This window comes from Gekko japonicus, unplaced genomic scaffold (genome assembly GCF_001447785.1).
Source record: "Gekko japonicus isolate JY-2015 unplaced genomic scaffold, Gekko_japonicus_V1.1 scaffold559, whole genome shotgun sequence".
Taxonomy (NCBI): Eukaryota; Metazoa; Chordata; class Lepidosauria; order Squamata; family Gekkonidae; genus Gekko; species Gekko japonicus.
Genome location: NW_015168064.1, coordinates 301,581 through 323,349, shown reverse-complemented (window position 1 = coordinate 323,349; position 21,769 = coordinate 301,581). Strand labels below are relative to the sequence as shown.

At 39.9% G+C, this 21,769-nt stretch overlaps 1 protein-coding gene across 1 annotated transcript in view; it reads right to left on the bottom strand.

The window, feature by feature from the left end:
* Positions 1-6,375: 6,375 nt before the first annotated feature.
* The window catches only part of GAREM1 (GRB2 associated regulator of MAPK1 subtype 1), a 105,502-nt gene continuing 90,108 nt past the window's right edge, over positions 6,376-21,769 (bottom strand). Inside the window, exons 4-6 of the mRNA XM_015414557.1 lie at positions 17,494-18,672; positions 9,568-9,734; positions 6,376-7,358 (exon numbers count right to left, since the gene is read on the bottom strand). Coding sequence (XP_015270043.1) covers positions 6,446-7,358; positions 9,568-9,734; positions 17,494-18,672 — 2,259 coding nt within the window. The 3' untranslated portion in view covers positions 6,376-6,445. The remainder of the gene's footprint in view (positions 7,359-9,567; positions 9,735-17,493; positions 18,673-21,769) is intronic.

The following is a 21,769-nucleotide window of genomic DNA, read 5'->3' as shown; positions in this document are numbered from 1 at the left end:
TGACACACGCCCTAGAAAGTTTGGCCAACATACCTGTACTTCAACCTGTATCTGAAGCAAATTTCTTGCATTAATATACTTTAGGGAACCCAAGATTTCCAAGGAACAAATTTTTTGGACTAAATATTTTAGCTTTGAAAGAGGGTTTGTAGACTTTAAACTGATCCACACTATCTCTTTCAAATGAAACTGTTCTCATTATAAAATTAAAATACATAGTTAATTACCATAATGTAGATATGAAAAAGCAAAATAAATCTAGTCTAAATCACAATATCTTAGCTGCAAACAGCTTTCAAAAGTGCATGTACCTTATGTAATTAAGCAAGTACTCTAAAACTTTACATTTCTATCACTAACAGCCTGATCCAGTTCATGCTTACTTGGAAGAAAGTCCACTTCAGTGGGGCAGCTCCCAAGTAATGTGCTTAGGATGGCAGCCTTCATGTATAAAAGAAATTGAATAATACATAGCAATATATGAGGACTTTGGTAAATCCAAGACAATACCCAAGGTATTGCAATAGGTACATTATCATGGAACTAATTTCTGCTTACTTTCTTTTCCTGAAAATAAACATATTTGAAATCCTGTTGGGGAAATATTTTGTAATATTTGTTATATTTTGTTCATGTGCATAGTACTGCACATGAAAGGCTGCCATAGCAAGGACGACTAAAAACAGGAATATGTCAATTGCATCATTCCTAAAGGGAAAATTTTTATAAATGCAGCTTTTAGCCAGCACTTTACTCTTGATCCTTTATCCAATGTGCATTTAAGATAAGAGGCTGTTTAATCAGAATATGTACAAGAGGTTAACTTTTGCAGTATTTCGTAGAAACTTTGACAACAGCTTTCTTGTCTAACTGGATTCTCGGAGTTCCAACTCCAACCTGCAGTCGGAAGACACAGGGAGAATGCTGCCAAGTGTTGTTTCTGGGCTCTTCTCCCTGTTACTTGTATACCATTATGGAAAAATTCTGATAATTAGCCTTTAATTCAGCAAGACGGCAGACCTTTGAACAAGATGGGGCACTGGAAACTACACTGGAGGTATTTTGTTTACATGGACAAGTTTTGATGGATTAGTACTACTTATTACAATGGGTATGAATTAGTGTGATTATCTCTCCCACCATTAATCATCCAACTGGTGATTGTGATAAGAAATTTCATTTTGACAGACTGGAATGGAATTTCCCTTTTCAGACTTTGAAAATCTTTGGAATAGGTGGTTCTTTCTTAGGAATGACAAGAACTATTACAATCACATGCTTGTCTGTAAGTAAATGGAAGATTATTTCATATTATCTCTTCGTTTCCAGTTGTTTCAAGGCACACATCAGGGATGCTCCTGTCTGCATTGTTATTTGCACTAAAGCATTGAGCCATTCACAATTAAGGTTACGGAGTCTGGAGAAACAGTCTGTCTGGGTGGAGCGGAATTTAAAATAAGTCTCTATACAGTCAATATCATGTTATATTTAACTGATTCAAAACAATCAATTGTCAAGATTTTATAAATTATTTAGTGTTTCTGGGTATAATGTATCTATCTGAACAAGTGAACAATTTTGGGATTGTGTTCTAAAATCTCCCTAATATTTACCTATATGTTGAGAGCATCCTGTAATTAAGGATTTTTGGAATAAAGTTATTGCAGAAATAAAGCAAATCTTAATGCTTCCACTTCCTAAAAATTCAAAAATTATTTTCAAACTTGCTGACTGATTTTTGTAAAAAAGCAAAATAGGACTATGTTCTTGGATCTTATTTTGGCAGCCAACTATTAAAAAAAATGGAAATCAGCTATAAATTTGAAGACTTGGATTAGTGAGGTCTGGCAGATCTCTAAATTGCTAAAATTGAGTGAAATGGTGCACTTGAGAGGTGGTTGACAACAGAAACCTTTTACACATCATGACAACCTTTTCTAGTTTATTGACTGCAAAAGTTGGATTATAAACTGAATATGTTTAATTGCTTATTTTAAAAAACAAGGTGTTTTTAAGATGGTTAATGTAACATATTTTCTCTAGCTTTTTCTCTCCCCTTTTAAATTTGTATGATGAGGTCCCCCCCATCATGTATACATTTATATAAATAGTTTTTAAACAGAAACTTTAGGGGGGGGGGGACGACAACTGAACTGAAGGCATAACAGAACAAGGCTGACATGTAGCAATGAAGGATAAAAACAGAGGAAGAGCTACATCTACAGATGTAAATAAGAGCCAGTAAGAATCCTGGGACAACACAACATGCAGAGATTGTGGGATGTCACATGGCCACATAAAAACAGGAATGGGCTAGAATGATCTGATGGGGGGAGTTACATATTTTTCCCATCAGTACATGCTCCAAAAGGGTGTAGCACCTGGTTTCTTAAACATGAGAACCTTAAAACAGTAACTTTAAAGGTAATACAAAGTCATAACAGTCAACTAGCCCTGACACAGAGTAAATTTGGTGTACTATACAAGTTCTCTCAATTGTAGGTAGTTGCAAATAAATGTTAGTTAAAGTGGATGACTGAACACACCCATCAAACCCCAAGTAAAGGACTGATTAGACTTCTACAATCAGCAGAAGAACTGGGAAATAATGAATTTCAAAGATTGCCCAAACCACAAAACTGGTTTGCCTCAAGTGAAAACTCGCTAAAATCAGAATCAAAAGCCTTTCTTATTAATAACTTATAATATGGAGGCACTTGTCAGCTCACAATGGATTATGAGCTGTGAAAAGCCAGCTCTGGAGTCTTCAGCTTTAGTTACAAGCAGGCATCAAAAGCAGGAGCACAGATTTGAAAACCCTAGCGAACATCAAGCCTTTGTACCATGCCATTGAAAGGGGTGGTAGGCTGTGATTCTCAAGACATTGTCTCCGTTCAGACATCACGCCAAACCATGGCTTGCATTAACCATCATTTGGAATGTAAACCATGGTTTGAGCTGCCAAATGTATGCCTGTCAAGTGCTAATTTAAAAGCTGCTTTTCTGTCTTTGTGTTTCAGCATTCAGTTTTGCGAGTTTTCCTGCTTTCAGGCCACAGCAGCTTCTAAAAAAACAGACTGATGGCTGCAATTATGGTTTGTCACTCTGAACACCAGGCAAGCCACAGAAAATAGCGCCACGGCTCCCTGCTCTGGTTTGTCAGCTCTGATGTGATACCTCATCATAGTTAGGCATGACAATTGAATTGAGTACTTGAGTTAAAAACATGGTTTGGTATAGATTTTTTTTCTTTATAGAGGTGTCCTTGGCCACATGTATGACAGGAAAAGGGGGGGTGAGGGGGAAAAATCAGTGTTCGCCAAACAGTGTGCATCCAACAGTAATTTCTGGATTGGATCCCACAGAAAAGCTCATGGAAGGAGCTGGCAAAGCAGATCTTTCCTTTTTACCTCCTCTTTTTCCCAGCAGGCTGCTGCTTGCCCCCAAACCCCTCTCTGTGGTTTTGGAAACCTTAGTGAATAAAATGTACCATAATACAATGAGCTTCAGTGAGGGTGGATTAGGTGGGATTTCCTTTTCCTTCTCCCAAGATCCAACCCTTTGTGATCACAGGAGCACTTCTGCTAAACACTGTGATCACAAACATTGCTAGAACTGACTACCATCCAATTATACTGGATTCTCCTTCCTTAAGTATGTGTCTAATGGCAGCTTTTGATTATGTGTACAGAAACTGCTAGGGAAACCAACACTCAACTACTAAGTCAACATGTATGGAAACAGGGTGTAAGGAAGCAGTTATATGAATGTGACCAAGACTCCAAAAACAGAAGTCATGCCCTCTATAAACAGATATTCAGTATTTTCTTTCTGTATGCAGTCTTCAGTTTCATTTTCCTCTGCTATCTTTGGGCACAATACTGAGAACATTATATTAAAACAACACTGCAACAAAGCCACAGATAGAAATTAGATCTGATTATTTTTGCATTACATGCCAACATGAAACCTTGTTGTGGCTGTTGAACCCTAAATGAATGAACAGTGGAATTAGTAGTGATGTGTCAGACATAGATTCCTCCTCAACCAAAACTTCCTTATGTTTGCTGTCTACTATAGCAAGAACAGGGCACCTGGATAAACATATAATGCAAGATATGGGGGAAGCTAGCTAGTCCACTGCTCAAATAGTCACAAGAGCATAACCCTGTTTAGGACATCCACAGTCTCTTTCAGGAACAGGAATGCTGCCTTACACCTAGTGAATGCCCCCCCTATAACCCTATGCCTGGCACCAAATTTGTTGATCTTTCAGTGCCATGTTAAAACCTGGATGTTTGTGCAGATGTTTTCTTAATGTTTGTTTTGATGACTGGCTCTTGTCACTGATACAGCTGTTGACTACCACCATTTACGATAGCTTTTTTACTGTTTTTATTGCTGTATTTGATAAATTAATTACAGTGGTAGATAAATCATTCTATTGCTGCTGAATTTGCTTTGCTTTTACTTTCTGAAGTCTTTTATGGATCTGTTTTAGTGTGTTTTATTATTGTTGAAAACAACATTAGGAATTTGTAAATTGAGAAATGCAGTATACAATTGTATTTAAAACTTATACCTCAATTTTCTCATTCCCAAGCAACAAATTAACTCAACTCCCCTCCCCCAAATGTTAAGTTAGCCTTTGTATTTTCTAATTACATTTTTAAATGAAAGTAACAGCAGCCAAGCGCTTGGAACGATTTCTAAAATCAGTACACTATGGTTTCACCTCCTAAATTTATCCTGCAATATAGACTATCCTCTCATTGTGTACGTTACACCTAAGATAGAGGGCTATTGATCCCTTTTTAGCGGCAAAAGCAAGGTATCAAAAATTGTTCAGAATACAGAAAGGCATTTTGGTTATCTACCAAATGGTTGTAAAAATGATTACATTCAGATTGTTGTCTGTTCTCTACTAATGATAAATGAATTTTCCAAAACAAAGTCTTTAAAATAGTATGTTATAATATGTATGGTTTGCATCCAGACAGATTCCAGATTCCAGTGGCAGAACTGACCTTTCCTGCCTCCCACTGATCTCCATAAAATTCTCTTCCTGGAAAATAGGGAACCATGAAGAAATGACAAAGGAAGTATGTCAGTAGTGGGAAGGGGGAATTGGTGGACACTGCAGGTTTAGTTTGGATCCAACCTCTTGTCTATGCTTTTGACCCTACAGGATACTTGGGCATTTACTTTCTATATCTGTTGTATGCTATGCAAGAGAACCCTGAGTGAAAGGATCTACCAGCTCTGATCACAGTAATTTTTAGGGTGTACTGAGCAATATCATGATAAGTCAAATTGGAAATTTGTAGTAAGAAGGAAGTGAATTGCTAGGACTACTCATCAGATTCATTCTAAGGCCAAAAGAGCCATCAAAGATCTCATTCACAGATGATTCTATTAGCCTGCTGTCTTGCCTCTCACAGCTCTGCCCCCTTCCCAACCTCCGAAGTGGTAATGACTGAGCAGGATGCAGCCACAAGAGTAAGGAAGTCCCAGGGAATAGAATATATGGTGTGAACAAGGCAGTGGGAAATCAGTGCTCAATGTATGGGAAGCACAGTAGGGAGGGCTCTTAGTGAAATCTGTAAGCTCTATCCCCGAGCCCCAACAATTTGATCATTCATGATTTCTAAAACTACTAGTTGTCAGTAGGTTATTCAAGCACAGGAGCTTGTATAGGTTTTCTCACCTCCAACAACTCTATAAGAAACAAAGTTCTCTTCCGAATAAGCAGTGAGCTATACGGTGAACTTGTTTTCCCCATGAGAAATCTGCAGCACCTGGAGGTCATTTGGAGCTAAGCAAGTTGTTATTTTTATTTTGCTTCATGAACTTTGAATAGGAATAAGGACTCAACTCCTCACACATTATATAACAAGGAATCTTATCTCAAGATACCTACATTTAAATGAGTTGCAAAAAAAAGATTTCATACCTGTGTATTTTACAGGAGACATTTCAAGAAAACAGTTATAAAAACTGCTAGAAGGGGAAGTGAACACTTTCCATTGGATAAAGCAATGTTAAAGGCATAGTACGTAAGCCTTCAGAATAAAAATCCCAGAGGAAATACATTTATTGATAAGAACACAGAATTAAACTGATTCCTGTGCTGCTCAGCATTGCCTAATCAAGAACAATAAATATATGATGTCTTAACAGACGATGTAAGTACAAATTAAATTCCCTTTCATGTCCACTGTTTAGCAGCTGCTGAATGTTCGGGGATGCACAAGGCACACCTTTATGCTTCCACTATGTAGAAAACGTCTGCTAACCACTTTAAAGTATCTGCATAGTAAGACTTTTTTTCTGCTACTATTTACACACACACACATACACAAAGATTTTAGTGCAAAAAAAATGGGAGACACTGTTAGCCCTGGTGCTTCTAGCACATCTCTGAGTGTTGCCAAATGGTTTAGTACTACATTTTAGGCCGCCAGCCATTAATAAACTGCAGTATTTTCTTAACTTGTAGTTTGCTTAGCTTGAAGTCCTCAGAAAGGATCTCTTCATTGAGCTGAACGAGCAAATTGCCATCGATCTTCTCAGTAACAAAAAATGATACAACATCCTCTGATAAGCCTATAAATCTTAATGATTTAGAAACTTCCTCTATAGAGAGACCAGACAAATCTGTAGGTGGCTGCCAAGGAGAGCCATCACCACAAGACCTGGGTGCTAGCTGAAGATGAAGAGGAGATGAGAAAGGATAGGAAACTGCAAATAAGTCCTGCCTGCCCTTTTGACCAAGATACTGATCTTCAGAAAGAACTGGTGAGCTTGTTGGAGGCTCTTCTTCAGCACCATCTATTTTGAGAGGCAGTGGACACAGGTCAAGACCTGGCTTTTCATCCCCCACTTTTGGTGCACGCGGAGGTAAGGCAGGGCATGAGAGAGACTGCGGTGTGCTACTTACTGCAAGACTTTTCTCATCAGTGCACTCAAGAGAGTAACTTGCAGACTTGGGGCAAATGGAAACACCACCACCAAAGTCTGTCGTGGCTGGCAGAGCTCCCCCTGCAGGAAGTTCACATTTGTCAAAGTCAAATGTAAAATGTGCTGGACAGTTTTTCTTTGGTGTGCCAGGAGTCTTCTGCCTTGGGTAACTGTAACTCCTGCTTGGATCCAATAGAAAATCACTTCTTTTAAGGTCTTCCGCTCCCCCAGAAAAATGATTTGGCCATGACAGTCTGAAGGACAGGGCATCAGCAGAGGGACTTCCAAAAGGCAATTTGCTGCTAAGATCTTTCTGGTCAGTTTTCACCGTGCCACATGGATAACAAGCGACAGGAGCACTTTCCGTAGGATTGTCCACCTCTTCTTCTGCAGAAGTTCTTTTAAATTAAGGGGGGAAAGCAAGACAGAAAATTAATACAAAAGCATTAGCAGTTAATTGTCATGTTAGGATTCTTTTACTTTGTCCATCAGTCTAATATGTTCCAAAGTGATGTTTAAAATGAAACCTAAGTTAAAGATTTTGTGCAGCATAAATTCAAACTTAGAAATTAGACTGGGTAAAGGATGGTACAAGAGGCAAAATAACCCCCTGAACTCTTTTCAAGGAGAGTAGATAACTTTATTGCTTAGGGCTTCAGCTTGCATTTGATAAGCAAAGACATGCAACATCATCTATAAAGCCGCTCACTATGTTTTCGTTCCCTATTCTTAGGCCCACAGACATCATATTAGAGGTGTCACCTAAGAAGGACAGAAGACTGGTGGATGTGGGCTTTGAATTTTGTGATGTGATAGTTGGCACATTCAGGGAACTGCATTTTTATCTGATCGTTGGCTTTTTAATCAATTAGATTTAAAATAAATGTGCATAGTGCCAAAAGCTCAATAAAGAACCTCTGAGAAATTAAAATATAAAGTGACTTGAGGCACAATCTTTCCCATGTGAATGTAAATAGAGGGATTCCCCCACAGGGCATATCAGAGCGCTGTTTTCCCTTCTCCTCAGCCCACATTTAGGCAGTGCACGATGCCATTAAGCATACAGACCCTGCCTGAGTGCACTGGACTGGGATCTGGAAGGCATGGCAGCCTGAACATAAACTGAGAAGGGAACAAGTTTTGGTTATTATGCCCCATGGCAAAACCTCCCCATTCTGTGCCCACAAAGGAAAGGATTGCACCCCTAACAATTAAGCATCCTCTTGAGTTACAGTGTTTTCTTTTTCATTCCCTATTTTCAGCAAGGTATCAGGATGAAAATAATCTGACCGCCCACTTATCCCCTGAACCCACATCCCTACCAAACAGAGCTGGCTCTCACTGATTTTATTTGGCAATCTATCGCTGCAATAGACTGAAACGTCTGTCTTCCCCATTGTAGCACCTCTACTGCTGTGCACACCCACAACAGAGTTAAGAGCGCCTTTTTCATATTTATGTAAATATCAAACAAGGTTAGAAATTTATATGCTAAAGAGAGCACTGTACAAAAATGCAATCTATGCCAACACAGAGAGTTGTCTGTAACCACCATCCCAGATTTTCTGGCTTCCATAAAATATACTCAATATAAAATGTCAAATTTCATTACAAAAGTCTTTAGCTGGGGAAGAATTATATGCAAAAGGTTCCTGCTTTTGCAATACTTCCTACCATATCCTATGACTTCACCATACCTGCCAGCTACTGAAATCCAACTGGTTCCCAAGACAGCACCTGACATTTGCTACAAGGTAGTAATTACTCCCTTTTGAGGAGGTAAAAAACCCCACTTACATGCTAGACAAGTTTCACCACATTTTATCATGTCAATAAAGCTGTCAAGTTAGAGAACTCTGCATATTTGTCTAAGTGTACAGGAGAGAGAAAGTGGGATGATAAAGAATATTTGAACTGCAAGAATGAAGCCCAGATTCAATCCAATTAACGAGCAATATATTTCAACAGATACCTCCCCTATCCCACTTCAGTCTAGACTCTAAGGAAGATACAAGAGTCTAGGGTGACAGAGAATTCTCCCATTTGCTTGGGAATTCTTGTTACATTTATCTGTGCAATCTTCATATTGCTTTTATTAAAATGAAGCCTGAATTATGCACAGTTCTCCATCAACTTGAGAAGTCAGTCTTACCAAATCAAGCCATCACATAGATCAGTACTATCTGCTTTGACTGGAAGTAGGTCTCCAAAAAACAAAACAAAAAAGAAGCCTTTCCCAACCCTGCCACATGTGTAAGCACGGACCAATCGTCATAGAATAGTGTCATCAATCAAAAATGTCTCCATATACTTATTTGGTCTTCCCTAATAGGTTGTAACACTGACTGTAATTCATCATTAGTTCACACAGTGACTATTACCATATGTATATATATAAAAAAACCTGTGTACATTTTTGTTAAATGTTAAGGCCAAAATATGTTACTACAAAATATATTACTGTTTAGTAAATGTATAATGGTTAGGGAAATGTTGTATAAAACAAATAAACAAACAAATAACTTGGAAGGCTACCCCGCTTGAGTTAACACAAGCATCGGTTACTGAAACCAGGCGAAGCCCCAGAAGGAAGCACTCCTTACTTACATGCTGTGCAGCCCTGAAGAATAGTATGAAAGCGTGGGACTGGGAGAACGAGTCTGCTGCTGTGCTGCTTTGTTCATTCGAGGAAGAACGGAAGGACTGGTGGATGTGGGCTTTGAAGTCCGTGGAGGGACAGGTGGTGCATTCAGGAGCCTGCATTCCTCTCTAACCTAAATGAGAAGAATACTTAGCCATTATATAGCACACTCTAAAGAACTCCACAGTAATAATCCCAGTAATTCTTACAGGAACCCTATATGTCCCTCTATTCAGATGAGTAGGCGGCCAAAGGCTGGACAACAGCAATTTGCCTGAGTCAATTATTTACTTACTTAATTTATAGTTTGCCTTTCTCATTGAGACTTAAAGGGACTGCAGAATTTGGAAAAAAATATAGTGCAGACCAGCATAATACATACCAGCCGTGCAATAAAACTGGACTGCAAAATTATATCCAATAACCAATTCCATTTTACTCAGCATCCCCCCTTTTACCTACCACTACCCCCTTTATAAATATGCTCTCCTGAATAATGCCATTCCACGCATTCAACAAAACACTAAAACCATGGCACTCCTCCATGGAAAAGAGCCCTCTTGAATGATGCTGAACACTTCCATTGTACTATTGCCTTATTCCCTACTGTCTTATTCTCATTATATTCTCATTGAATTAGGGGGCTCACACCTCATACCCATAGCTGCTATATTGCACCAGCTTTGTTAAATATTTAAGACAATGCTGGGGAAGCCGGATAAATAACACTGTTTGACTCAAGAAGCAGATGGTAAGCTCATGTCCCAGTTTTTAAAGACGATAAACACAAACACATCCATGGTAGCCCAACACCTAAGAGACTGTTAAAAAATCGGAATACTGCCAGACTATTGTTTTATGTGTTCTTGGCAACAGATCTCCATTCTTAAAGAATATATAGCTGAGCTGGCTTACTTGTGTGTTACCAGCAGAGGGCACTTAGTAACCACTGAAAAATGATCCTACAATTCTATTGAATTTGGCTCCTTATAAGTTGACCTCTCATATGAGCAGAGGCATGTCAGAGAGGATAGTTCCTCTTCCATCACTGGAAAAATTTCATTTTTGGGTTACTTGAAAGTGTTATGAAACCACTTTGTCTCAGCAGTCAGGGAATAACTTAAAAATGTTTAAAATTATAGTAACTTGTGTTATTTAAACTACTAAGTGCAAAATGAAAATAACTGAACCTCAAAAGGGAAAAAGAACAGCTAATTTTGCAGGAGGAGACATGACGGAAGTTGCAGAACACTGACAGGATCTCTCTCCCTACAATAATGCTTCTAAAATTGCATAAACTAGTTAGTCATCTTAAGTTATCAAAATTAACCTGCTCATTTACTGTCAAACACTGAGATATGATCAGAAGGATGACTGCTAGAGTTTTAAAAATGGTGACTAGGCAAGATGATCTGAATATTTTTGTAGTCAAAGATGTTGCAGGGTTGGGCAATGTGATCAAGCTAAGAGTTCCTAAACCTGAAGTTACACTTCCCTACTTGCATTATAAAGACCTGATCTAGGGGTAGTGAAAATGGCTGAATACATCTCTGAAAAGCCAGAAGAAACAGACCAGCGCAGGATGTCTGATACCTAATGACTGGAAGGTCAATGAAAGTTTTGTAGTTGCATCACGTCTTCCTGACAGTAGAAACATTACATGTATGGGTAGTGGCCACTTCCAATATATGTTTTTAAGAAGGAGAGCACACCATCGAAAGTGACAGGTACTAAATTCAGTTTTCAAAGAGGAAAGGTTTTGAGTACCTAAACACCTTCATTACTTCCTAGGGCATCTCCACCCTCCCATTTAAGAGCATAAAAGTCTAGTGTTTATTGAAACAAATATGCATATATGCTACTGTGTGTTTGAAAGCTATCACTAACCTACCCCCCACCCCAAAAGCTTACAGAAAGTTACCATTAACACAAATCTTCACTGATTTAATGTGTGTTGGTGGTAAAGGTGGGTTTATAGGGAGCTAGTTTGAAACCAGTGACATGCATACAAGGATGATGGGATCTGGGGCATGTTGAATCTGACCACAATGGCTACCCCAACAGACACAGGCTTTGCTCTTGTTTCAGCAAGTGGTTTATTGTGAACTTTATGGACACCCTTCACTAGGGCTTCTGGCTTTTTTGGGGTTTTTTTTTGTATTGTATAATGGATGCACACATCTGAACCTACAGACAATAGTTTATTTAACATTCACACATAATAAGCTCAGATAAATAAAAACTGGCAATCTGCCATGTATAATTACATTCAAGCATACCACCAGATATTACTGATGCTACCTTGTAGCCAAATGGAGATGACAAAACAATCCCCCTATTTTGAAGGAGGCAAGGAATATACATGGAACTGCAAGGAATCATGAGATAGTATCTGCGTTATGAAAGCCCCATTGACACTGTGGCTGGAACAGCCCGTGCCTTGAATAAACAAAGGTACACGTGGACCAAGGAAATGTTAGTTTACATGACTGTAACAGCATGACTGGTTAGGATCCAGTTCCTTTTGAAATCATTAATTGTATGAGAGACTGCACTTGAATATGTGCTTTAAAACTGAATATTAGGCAATGATACATATCATGGAATTAAAACTCCAAAGCCTTAATTTACAGCCTATAACGCCCATTCAAGGAGGCAGCCAAAGCACACTACCCAGAGGTAGGGCTTTATGTGGCCAGTTTAACATTTAAAGTCCCATTCAAAATCCAGCAACTGACAGTTATCTACACTGCTAGAGTAGAAATGAGGCATTCTCACTGGTGGGGGAAAAGAGGCTTTTAAATGTTGTGTAAACTGCACCTAGAATGGCCAGAGAGAAGTGCTTTTTCATGACCTCCATCCCGGGCTATAATGCTTAAATAAGTGCAGAGTTCTACACAAACGAGTTGTGCTTGCTCCTGTTACTGAATTCAAGCATAAATCTCATACCATTTCAATGTTGCTCCCCAGGAATGCTCAGAAATTGATTTAACTCAAACTCTGAAGATATGCCATTTTAGGTAATATGTCCAAAAGGGTATTTAAGAAACCATTCAAGAAAGAAAAAACAAACCATTATGTACATCACTGTACATAAAAATTATTTCATTGATAGAACAAGGTAACAGGCATGCATTCTTCCACTGCTGCAATACAGGAACTTCCTTTTAGAGGAACCCCCCCCCCCAGGTACTCTAGATAGGTATTTTTCTGCTTCCCTGTCAGAACCCTTTCTTTGCCCTCAAGTCACAGCTGACTTATGGCAACCCCCGGTAGGGTTTTCAAGGCAAGAGGCCATTGCCTGCCTCTGTGTTGCAACACCAGAATTCCTTGGTGGTCTCCCATCCAAATACTGACCAGGGCCGACCTTACTTAGCTTCCAAGATCTAATGAGATCGGGCTACCCTGGGCTACCCAGGTCAGGCAGAACCCTTTTGGAACCCCACACAAACACACTTGTAAGAACTAGTTCACACAAACACACACACATTATATGAATTTCTTAGCACTCAGTGTCTTGCAGCTGAATATCTGAACCAATATCATTGAAGAGCATTACTTCTAAAGTAATGTGTAACATCTATTTAGTGTTTATGTGCAGGGCTCAGGGCCAATCCACACATTATGAAGTTTTTACATTCCCCACAGGTCCTGTTGGCAAACATGCTCTGGGAGTTCTGTGCTCAGAACTTAATTCCCAGGTGCATGGGGGCCCAATCTGTATCGGAAACATTGGGAAAAGGGGCTTAACTTCCCCCATGCCATTTTCTCATGCTAAAATTGCCCAAGGAAGCTGCTATTTTCCCAGCTGGGGAAAGTTAGGTGTACTGCTTGGCCACATGTAAGTTTCAATAACAGGCAACTGAGAATCCCTGGAGAATTTTCAAGAAAATGGTGTGGGGAGAGCTACAGGTCCTTCTCGTCATGGTTTGATCTCAACAGGACCCATGCTGATTTGGAAATTAAGTTTCGAGCACATCTGTCAACAGGACATGTAGTGGGCACAAGGAATTTGTAACAAGTAAGCTGGCTCTCATTCATAGTCTATGGATACTAGTTCTAATTTAAGTTTAGAATTCACTATGGAATCCTAGATCTTAAACATGACTTTGCTTTCTTATTCAATTAACTAGTCTCTCTCAACACATGCACTAATGTAATCAATTTTCATTATACATGAACATTATAAATACTCTCTAAATATCATACCATGAAAAAGCAGCAAGCTATCTCTGATTAAACCAGTAATAAGAGTTACCTTGCTTAGCAGTTCCAAATGATATATTGTATTATTGTGGGTGTTAGAACTAAAGTATCCACCTGATGAAGTCAGAAAACAGATTAACAAAGCTAGAATGGTACTCAGAGAAAACCTGTTACAAGACAAGCTCCCCCCCCACCAATAACAGAACACCCCTTGTGGTCACATGAAACTCTCAACTCAAAACAGTTCAACGCATCAACCTCTACTGGATAATGACAACTCCCTTTCACAAGTACTGGGAAGTAAACCTTTTCTTGCACACAGACAACCCCCCAATCTCAAACATCTCCTCACCCGCAATAATACCACATCTAATTTGAACATGGTCACTGGTACCAATGCTTGCAATAAACTTAGATGCCAACTTTGCTGACATATACACCCAGACAACACTGCCACTGAATCCAACATCAACTACACTATCTCAGGCGCACTCACTTGCTCATCTTCTAACATTGTATATGCCATTAAATGCCAACACTGCCCTTCAGCTGTCTACACAGGACAAACCGGACAAACCCTATGCCGAAGGATAAGTGGACACAAATCTGACATCAGGAATCACAAGACTGAGAAACCTGTAGAAAAACACTTCAGCCACTTCCAGGACATTCAATGGCTGACCTCAAATTAGCTGTTTATTGCAAAGGAACTTCAGGAACAGAATGGAAAGGGAAATTGGTGAATTACAAGTTATTACAACACTCGAACAAACACCCCTCCAGGACTTAACAAGGATAATGGCTTGTTTGACACCCTGCTTTAAAGTTTGCTTCCATGCTAGAAAGGAGATGGATGGGATCTAATGACTAAATTCTCACAATTTAGGGTAAATCAATCTCCAGTTCTGAAATATTACCCATGTTGTCCCCCCCCCAGTTGAACCCAAACAGATAATCAGAAACCAAGCTTGTCATTCTTTTTATCTGTTAAAAAACTTCACTATTTTGCCTGCTAATTTAACAAGCCACCCGCTCTATATACAACTATGATCTGTAATTCCGTTTCAATGTTTGATGAAGTATGCGTGCACACGAAAGCTCACACTCTGAATCAAACTTTGTCTTAAAAGGTGCCAGTGGACTCTAACTTTGTTCTAACCTCACAGAAGTTACCCTATGCCACTGTCTGCCACACACATTGAACATGATGCCTGACAGCAGGATCACTTGCTTGAATTAAGGAAAAAGTATCACCTTCATCATGGAGCTTGAGAAAGAAAGGCTGGTTAAGACGCTTTCACACTGGAGCCATTCTTAGTAAACACAAGACTTTTTTAGGTATTCAAGGCTAGGAATAGATCCTCTTTCACTTTTTTATCGCATAGTTTTTGCTCCAAGGAACTTAGGGCAGTGTAGATCGTTCCCCTTCCTATATTTTTACCCTCATAACCATCCTGTAAGGTACACAAGATAACATGATTGGCTCGAGGCCCCCCAGGCTGCATTCAGGTGTCGCAGTGAACTTGGTCTGTTTAAACTATTTTGTTGCCTCAAGCCCTGGTTAGTCTTCCAGGCAGATATAACAGATCACGGCTTGTTAGTAAGTTCCAGTTAAGCATTCCCTCCTTTCCTGTCTTCAAGCAGTATTCCTGGATATTATCCCTAGCTCCCTCATGCCACCACTGCTGGCAAAGCCTCATCATATATGCAGTCCACTTTCTTTTAACTGGCTGCATTAAATGGGGGGGTTAGGGGGGAGAGAATCTTAGGGCAAGATGAGCCTCTTCTTCTTGGCTAAGTAGCAGCCTCCCTTTTGCCTCCAGTTTCCAACTTGGCTTATTCACTGAATTCCTAAACTGTTGAACTCTGAAACCAATAAAATCTTTAAACCTCTCTTCCCCTTACCCTCTTGCCTGGCATCAGCTCTCTCACCTTTTCCACCTCAACAATTTAGTGTCAGCCCTATCTTAAAATCCCATTTATGTACCCCCAAATCAGTTTGCTAGGCATTGGAAAAAGTGTAGAAAAGAGCAACTAGGACGATAAAAGGGTTGGAACACTTTCCTTATGAAGAAAGGTTAAAGCGCTTGGGCCCCTTTAGCTTGGAGAAACGACGGCTGAGGGGTGACATGATTGAGGTTTATAAGATAATGCATGGGGTAGAGCAGATTGAGAAAGAAGTACTTTTCTCCCTTTCTCACAATACAAGAACTCGTGGGCACTCAATGAAATTGATGAGCAGTTGGGTCAGAACGGATAAAAGGAAGTACTTCTTCACCCAAAGAGTGCTTAACACATGGAATTCACTGCCTCGGGAGGTGGTGGCAGCTACAAGAGGGACTTGCATAAACATGTGGAGCAGAGGTCCATTAGTGGCTATTAGCCACAAGGTATAGATAGAAACTCTCTGTCTGGGGCAAGTGATGCTCTGTATTCTTGGTGCTTGGAGGGGGCAACAGTGAGAGGGCTTCTAGTGTCCTGGCCCCTCTGATGGACCTCCTGATGTGTGACAGAGTGTTGGACTGAATGGACCATTGGCCTGATCCAACATTGGCTTCTCTTATGTTCTTAACTTGCATTCAGACATCACAACAGTCCAGAGTTTAATCAGATCAGAGTTTATAAACTGCTGTCTAGCATGATATAGCCCTGGTGGCTTTCATGGCTAAATGGGGATTTGAACTCAGGTCTTGCCAGTCCCAGTTCAACACATTAACCACTTTATCACAATGGCTCTCTGATTATAGCTTCTTCCTTTTTTAAACAAAATCAGTTAAGCAGTTCAATCCTTTGCAGAAGTATACCAGTTCAAACTGACTGATTTCAATGGGTTTAGACTGGCATAGCTCTGCCTAGGATTATACTGTAAAAGAGGAATCAGGATCATGGTATTCAGCCTTTGTAGGTTTTTCTGTTATTTCACTGATCTGTCTGTCTAAGAGGCAACAATGGGCCTAAAAGAGTATGCATACACCATGAGAAGCACATCTCGAACTACTTTTAACTCTTACGAATTCTTGCTTGCCTTCCTCAGAGTTAGCCATTTGACAAAATTCTATCACTATTGTTCTGCTCAATGTCTGCTATATTTTCACCCACTGCCTGTATTTCTCTGCCTAGTGTAGTAGACAAAGTGTATTGCAATATACTCCTGTAGTGGATATAATCTTTGCTTCAAAGAACAGCATGATCGGCATTGCATTCGGGGAACAAAATGGCTAATGTGTATAAGGTCAGAAAGACAAGGGGCACGGAATGGAAAATCAGCAAAGGAATTAAATCAGATGCCTAAAATGAGGTACACACACTGCTTTCAGGTACTTGCGGTTTGCTCCAAAATCAATTTATGAAGTAGTTTTGGAAAAATACTGAGCTCTCAAAGAGAATCAATTTATGAAGTACAGTTTTGGAAAAATACTGAGCTCTCAAAGACATAGCAGGTATCACTTAGATAAAAGAATAAGTAACAACACCTAAAGTAAAACAGCTCTCAGCCAAAAAACAAGTTAACGGTAGTAGGGATAGCTATTCCATGATGGGGATTAAGTTTATCCTGTGCCAAGCTTTTATTATGAATATTTATATTCTGCTTTTCCAATTTGTCCAAAATGGCTAAGCAATTCTTTCAGATTGAAACCTGGATTCACCAAACCTCTTGAATAGAAAGAAGAATGAATGTGACTTACTGCTTCAGATTTTGGAGGCACAGGTGGTGGAGGTAGGGAAACATCTGAAGACTTTGACGCTACAGTTGAAGGGCCAGATACTGGAAGAGATGAAGTACCACACTTGGACCGGAAAGAGCTCCTATAGCTGTCATATTTGTTCTTTTCACTTTGTGTGCGAGTAAGAGGCTGATCACTTGTTTTCCCACCCCCTTGGTACAGCCACAGCTCTTCATAAGGAAGTTCTGGCTTGGCGGGTAAACACAGCGAATCGTCACTGACTTCAGGGAAAAGATAGTCACTGCTACCATCACATGAGTCTTGGTACTGTAAAGCATCATGAGAAAATAAAGCCCACTCATTACACAAATCCCTACAACCATGAAGGTTCACTTCGCTGTTCCCATGTAGGTTGTTTCCATAAACACACACTGAGAGGCGGTGGAAGGACTGTGTCAATTCATCTCGAGCATAGCTAAGCGAGTTGGGCACGTGATTATGACTAGAGCACCGACTTTTCTGGGGGCTTTTGCAGTCTTCGTTCCAATCCACTTTCACATCTCTTACAGCACGGGAATATTCATCTATATCAAACTGCTCTTCACAAAGGCCAAACCAGTGGTTGACGAAACTTTCGTGCCATATCTCCCCTTTCACAAGGCTTTCTGGGAGGGAAAATTTGGGAAGAGCCAAGTGCAGTGGGAAATGCATTGGAACAATTTTGTTACTGTGCAGAGCACAACAAACCACCACAGTCTTGGTTTGTATGTTCACAAACTTGTACCGGTGCCCCTCACGGATAAAATGTAAGTCATAAGGATTTCTTGGAGGAGGGCTTGGCACAGTCACATTCACAGGAAGCCGTGTTTTTTCTACAATGTTGCGGATTGTGTGCTCGCCTTCTTGCATTCGCAACTCCAGAGGACTGCGTGTACTGAAGCGGCCCTTGCACTGAAAGGGAAGGCTAATGCTTTCGTTGGTCCTGTGGTTCATGCAGATCAGACATGGCATTTTTCCTTTGCCTAATTTGCTGATGGAATTCAGCTTCCCAAATTTTTTGAAGATGGTGTTGAGCCGTGATTTTTCCTTTGAGGATTTTGCATAAAGGATTTCTGCTTGTCCCATTAAAGTCAGCTCATCCCCAGTACAAAGCGTGATGTTGAAAACCTCCGTGTCCTCATTGCATTCACCAGAAGCCACCTGCAACACAGCAAATTTAAATTTAGGATGCTTGAATAAGCCACCATGAATACTTAGTAGCTGGGGTAAAATAGCCACACACATACAGAGAAAGAGAGAACCTGTAGAAAACGGATAAAAATACAAGAGCTGTTGGTTTCTTTAGATACTAGGTTGAGGGCTCATCATGCTTCTATAACCATCCTCATTTTGTTGCTCTTCTCTTACACAAAGAAAAATTTCCATAAAAATCTGTACACTGGACAAAAACTTTACTTATCAAGGAAGGAAAAACATTTGAAAATACAATGGTGACTTTATCAGTGGAATTCATTATCCAACATAGTGAACACAAACATTCCACACTCCCAACAATGCAAATGAGCATTGAATAGCACACAGAACTTGTCTGGATGTTTCTACACATCATCCACACTGCTCTCCTCTCTCTTACCACAGCATAGTTCTGCATTTTCTTGACTTAAAGGATGGGGTTGCAGCTCAGTGGTAGAGCATCTGCTTTGCATGCAGAGGGCTCCAGGTTCCACACCTGCCCTCTCTATTTAAAAGATAACAGGTGATGTGAAAGATCTCAACCATCAGACTTGACAAGTCTGACTTTGACAGACTAATGGTCCAATTCAGTATAAAAGAATGCTTATGTGTTCATGTGACTAGTGAAAGTGGTGCATTGTGGTAGATAGTCTCATTTCTCTCTTGCTTTCTATTTGGGGCTCAACACAAGAAAAAAACCTGTTCGTACGTAGTAATGTGGCTCTGCTAACACAAACACAGGCTATTGAGGGGTTGTGAAAGCCTCCCTTGATCCAGGTCCAGGTGTGTATGAGGGGGCTTGTGTCTACTCCTAACCACACTTTCCAGAGACATCTCCCTTTTATATAAGGTAACTAAATAATAATAGTGTCCCATCAAGTTGCAACTGACTCATAGGACCATGTAGATTTCTAGGCAAGAGACTGACAGAGGTGCTTTGCCATTGGTGATTTGCCATTGCCTGCCTCTTCATGGCAACTCTGGACTTCCTTGGTGGTCTCCCATCCAGGTACTAACCATGGCTGACCCTGCCAGTCTGATGAGACTAGGCTAGGCTGGGCTATCAGGCGACTACATTAGGTAACTAGAACAACATGTATTTTTTATATTAACCATACTACATTTGTTTCCTGTTCTCCCAGGGAACAGAGCTTTGATGTCCAGAGTTATTCTAGTCTCTAAGGTGTCTCTTTATAAGCTAGGTATTCAATAGTAAGTGCTGTGGCTTAATTCCCTTCAGGAAGGTTTTTGATATTAATCATACTACATTTGTTTCCTGTTCTCTCAGGGAACAGAGCTTTGATTTCCAGAGTTATTATAGTCTCTAAGGTGTCTCTTTATAAGCTGGTATTCAATAGTACGTGTTGTGGCTTAATTCCCTTCAGGAAGGTTTTGAGTGGTGGCAAATTTGAGAGAGGCTGGCATGTTAAAACGACTGTAGCCAAAACAACAGAGAGTATTGAGCAACTTTACAGACTAATTTATTGTGGCACATACATTAGTACAAACAGAATGGGGTGGGAGTACTAGAGGGCGGCCAGACAGCCACACATTCCAAGGCACAGGTGTGTTACATTACTCTGCAAAGCATGGCTCAAAAACAAGATTCAGTCCAATCAGTAATCAGTACAATCAGCGTGGGTGTGGACTACTCCCAATTACTGATGAATTAGCAAGGTCAGATAAATAGGTGTGGGGTGCAAAAAAAATTAGGGACCCATCTCAGAGAGGGAGGGCACACCTTCTACCAGTCTTCTAAAAACACCAAAGATTGCACAATACATGTATGTGCTCCCCAAAGCCAGTTTGTCTTTCAGTGGTGCTCAGTTTTCTCACTTTAAAACTCTTGATTAACAGTGGTCCCTTACATAGCATAATAAGCACAGTTTACTAAAGCATTTTATATTATTTCTTCTTTAAAACAATATGAAAAATGCACTAAGCAGTCCCTTAAATCATTGACAGCAACAAGCAACAATATGGCGAAAGAAGAGTGAATGAGTCACCTCTACCAGGAGCCCCTGATAGAAAACCTGAACCACGTTTCATACTGTTTCAGGATGTGCTGCCCGCCTGGCTAATATCCCAGGTCAAGAATTTCCTGAGAGGAAGTTATTCAAACATGATGTTATCTAAATATCCTCAACACAGCCAATTCCGGAAACAATCAGCATCTTATTGTATGAGGCACTCATTCACAATTCAGACCAATGGTAAAGCAGCAATATGAAACATTTAACATTAGAAGACAGTAATCTTCCTATTGGTGATTTACTGATGTCTCTGTGTGCTCTCTCTATCTCACACACGCACACAGCTTCAGGTAGCATTTATACAATTATCTGCTACACAAAAGACATCAGTATGCAAGAGAAGATGCATGTGTAAAAAGGTATATTCTGTAATCTGTGAAAAATGCACATTTGTTTAACCACACATAGACATAGCAGGACAAACATGTATACCTTCTTCACAAAACACATTCTACATACATTTCCTAAAATGCAATACCCATGTAGAAAAGCTATGTTGTGTGGTAGACCTCTTTTCTCTGCAACTGGAATGCCTATTTTTCTGTTAATGTATAAAGCAGTTGACAACCCCCCCCAACAATATTTTATTTATTATTTTCAGCTCACCGTTCTTATTGAGACTAAAGGTGGATTAGGCACTGTAAGTCAATGCAATCAACAGGAGAACCCATCTGATAAACACTATAGTAGGACTAGAAATACAGAAATCTCAAATAATCAATAAAGCCATTGCAACATTATAATTCTGTTTAAAACCCCAGGCATAAAATAAAGACAATTAAACATAATGAAAGGCCACTGGAATGATTTTTTTTTAAAGGTCTTGAAAGATGCTGGCCTATGGACATCCCAGGGGAGGGATTTCCACAAACAATGGAGCTGCCATGGCCTTTTTGCCTCCATTAGACTCTTCCCCTTGACCTGTAACCAGCCAATCTGTTCTGGCAAAGTTGTGGTCAGTACTTCTCTGAGGATTGTTCAGGAGGGTCTTTGTGAGCAACTTGATAGCTCAGAAAAGATGCCACCTGGCT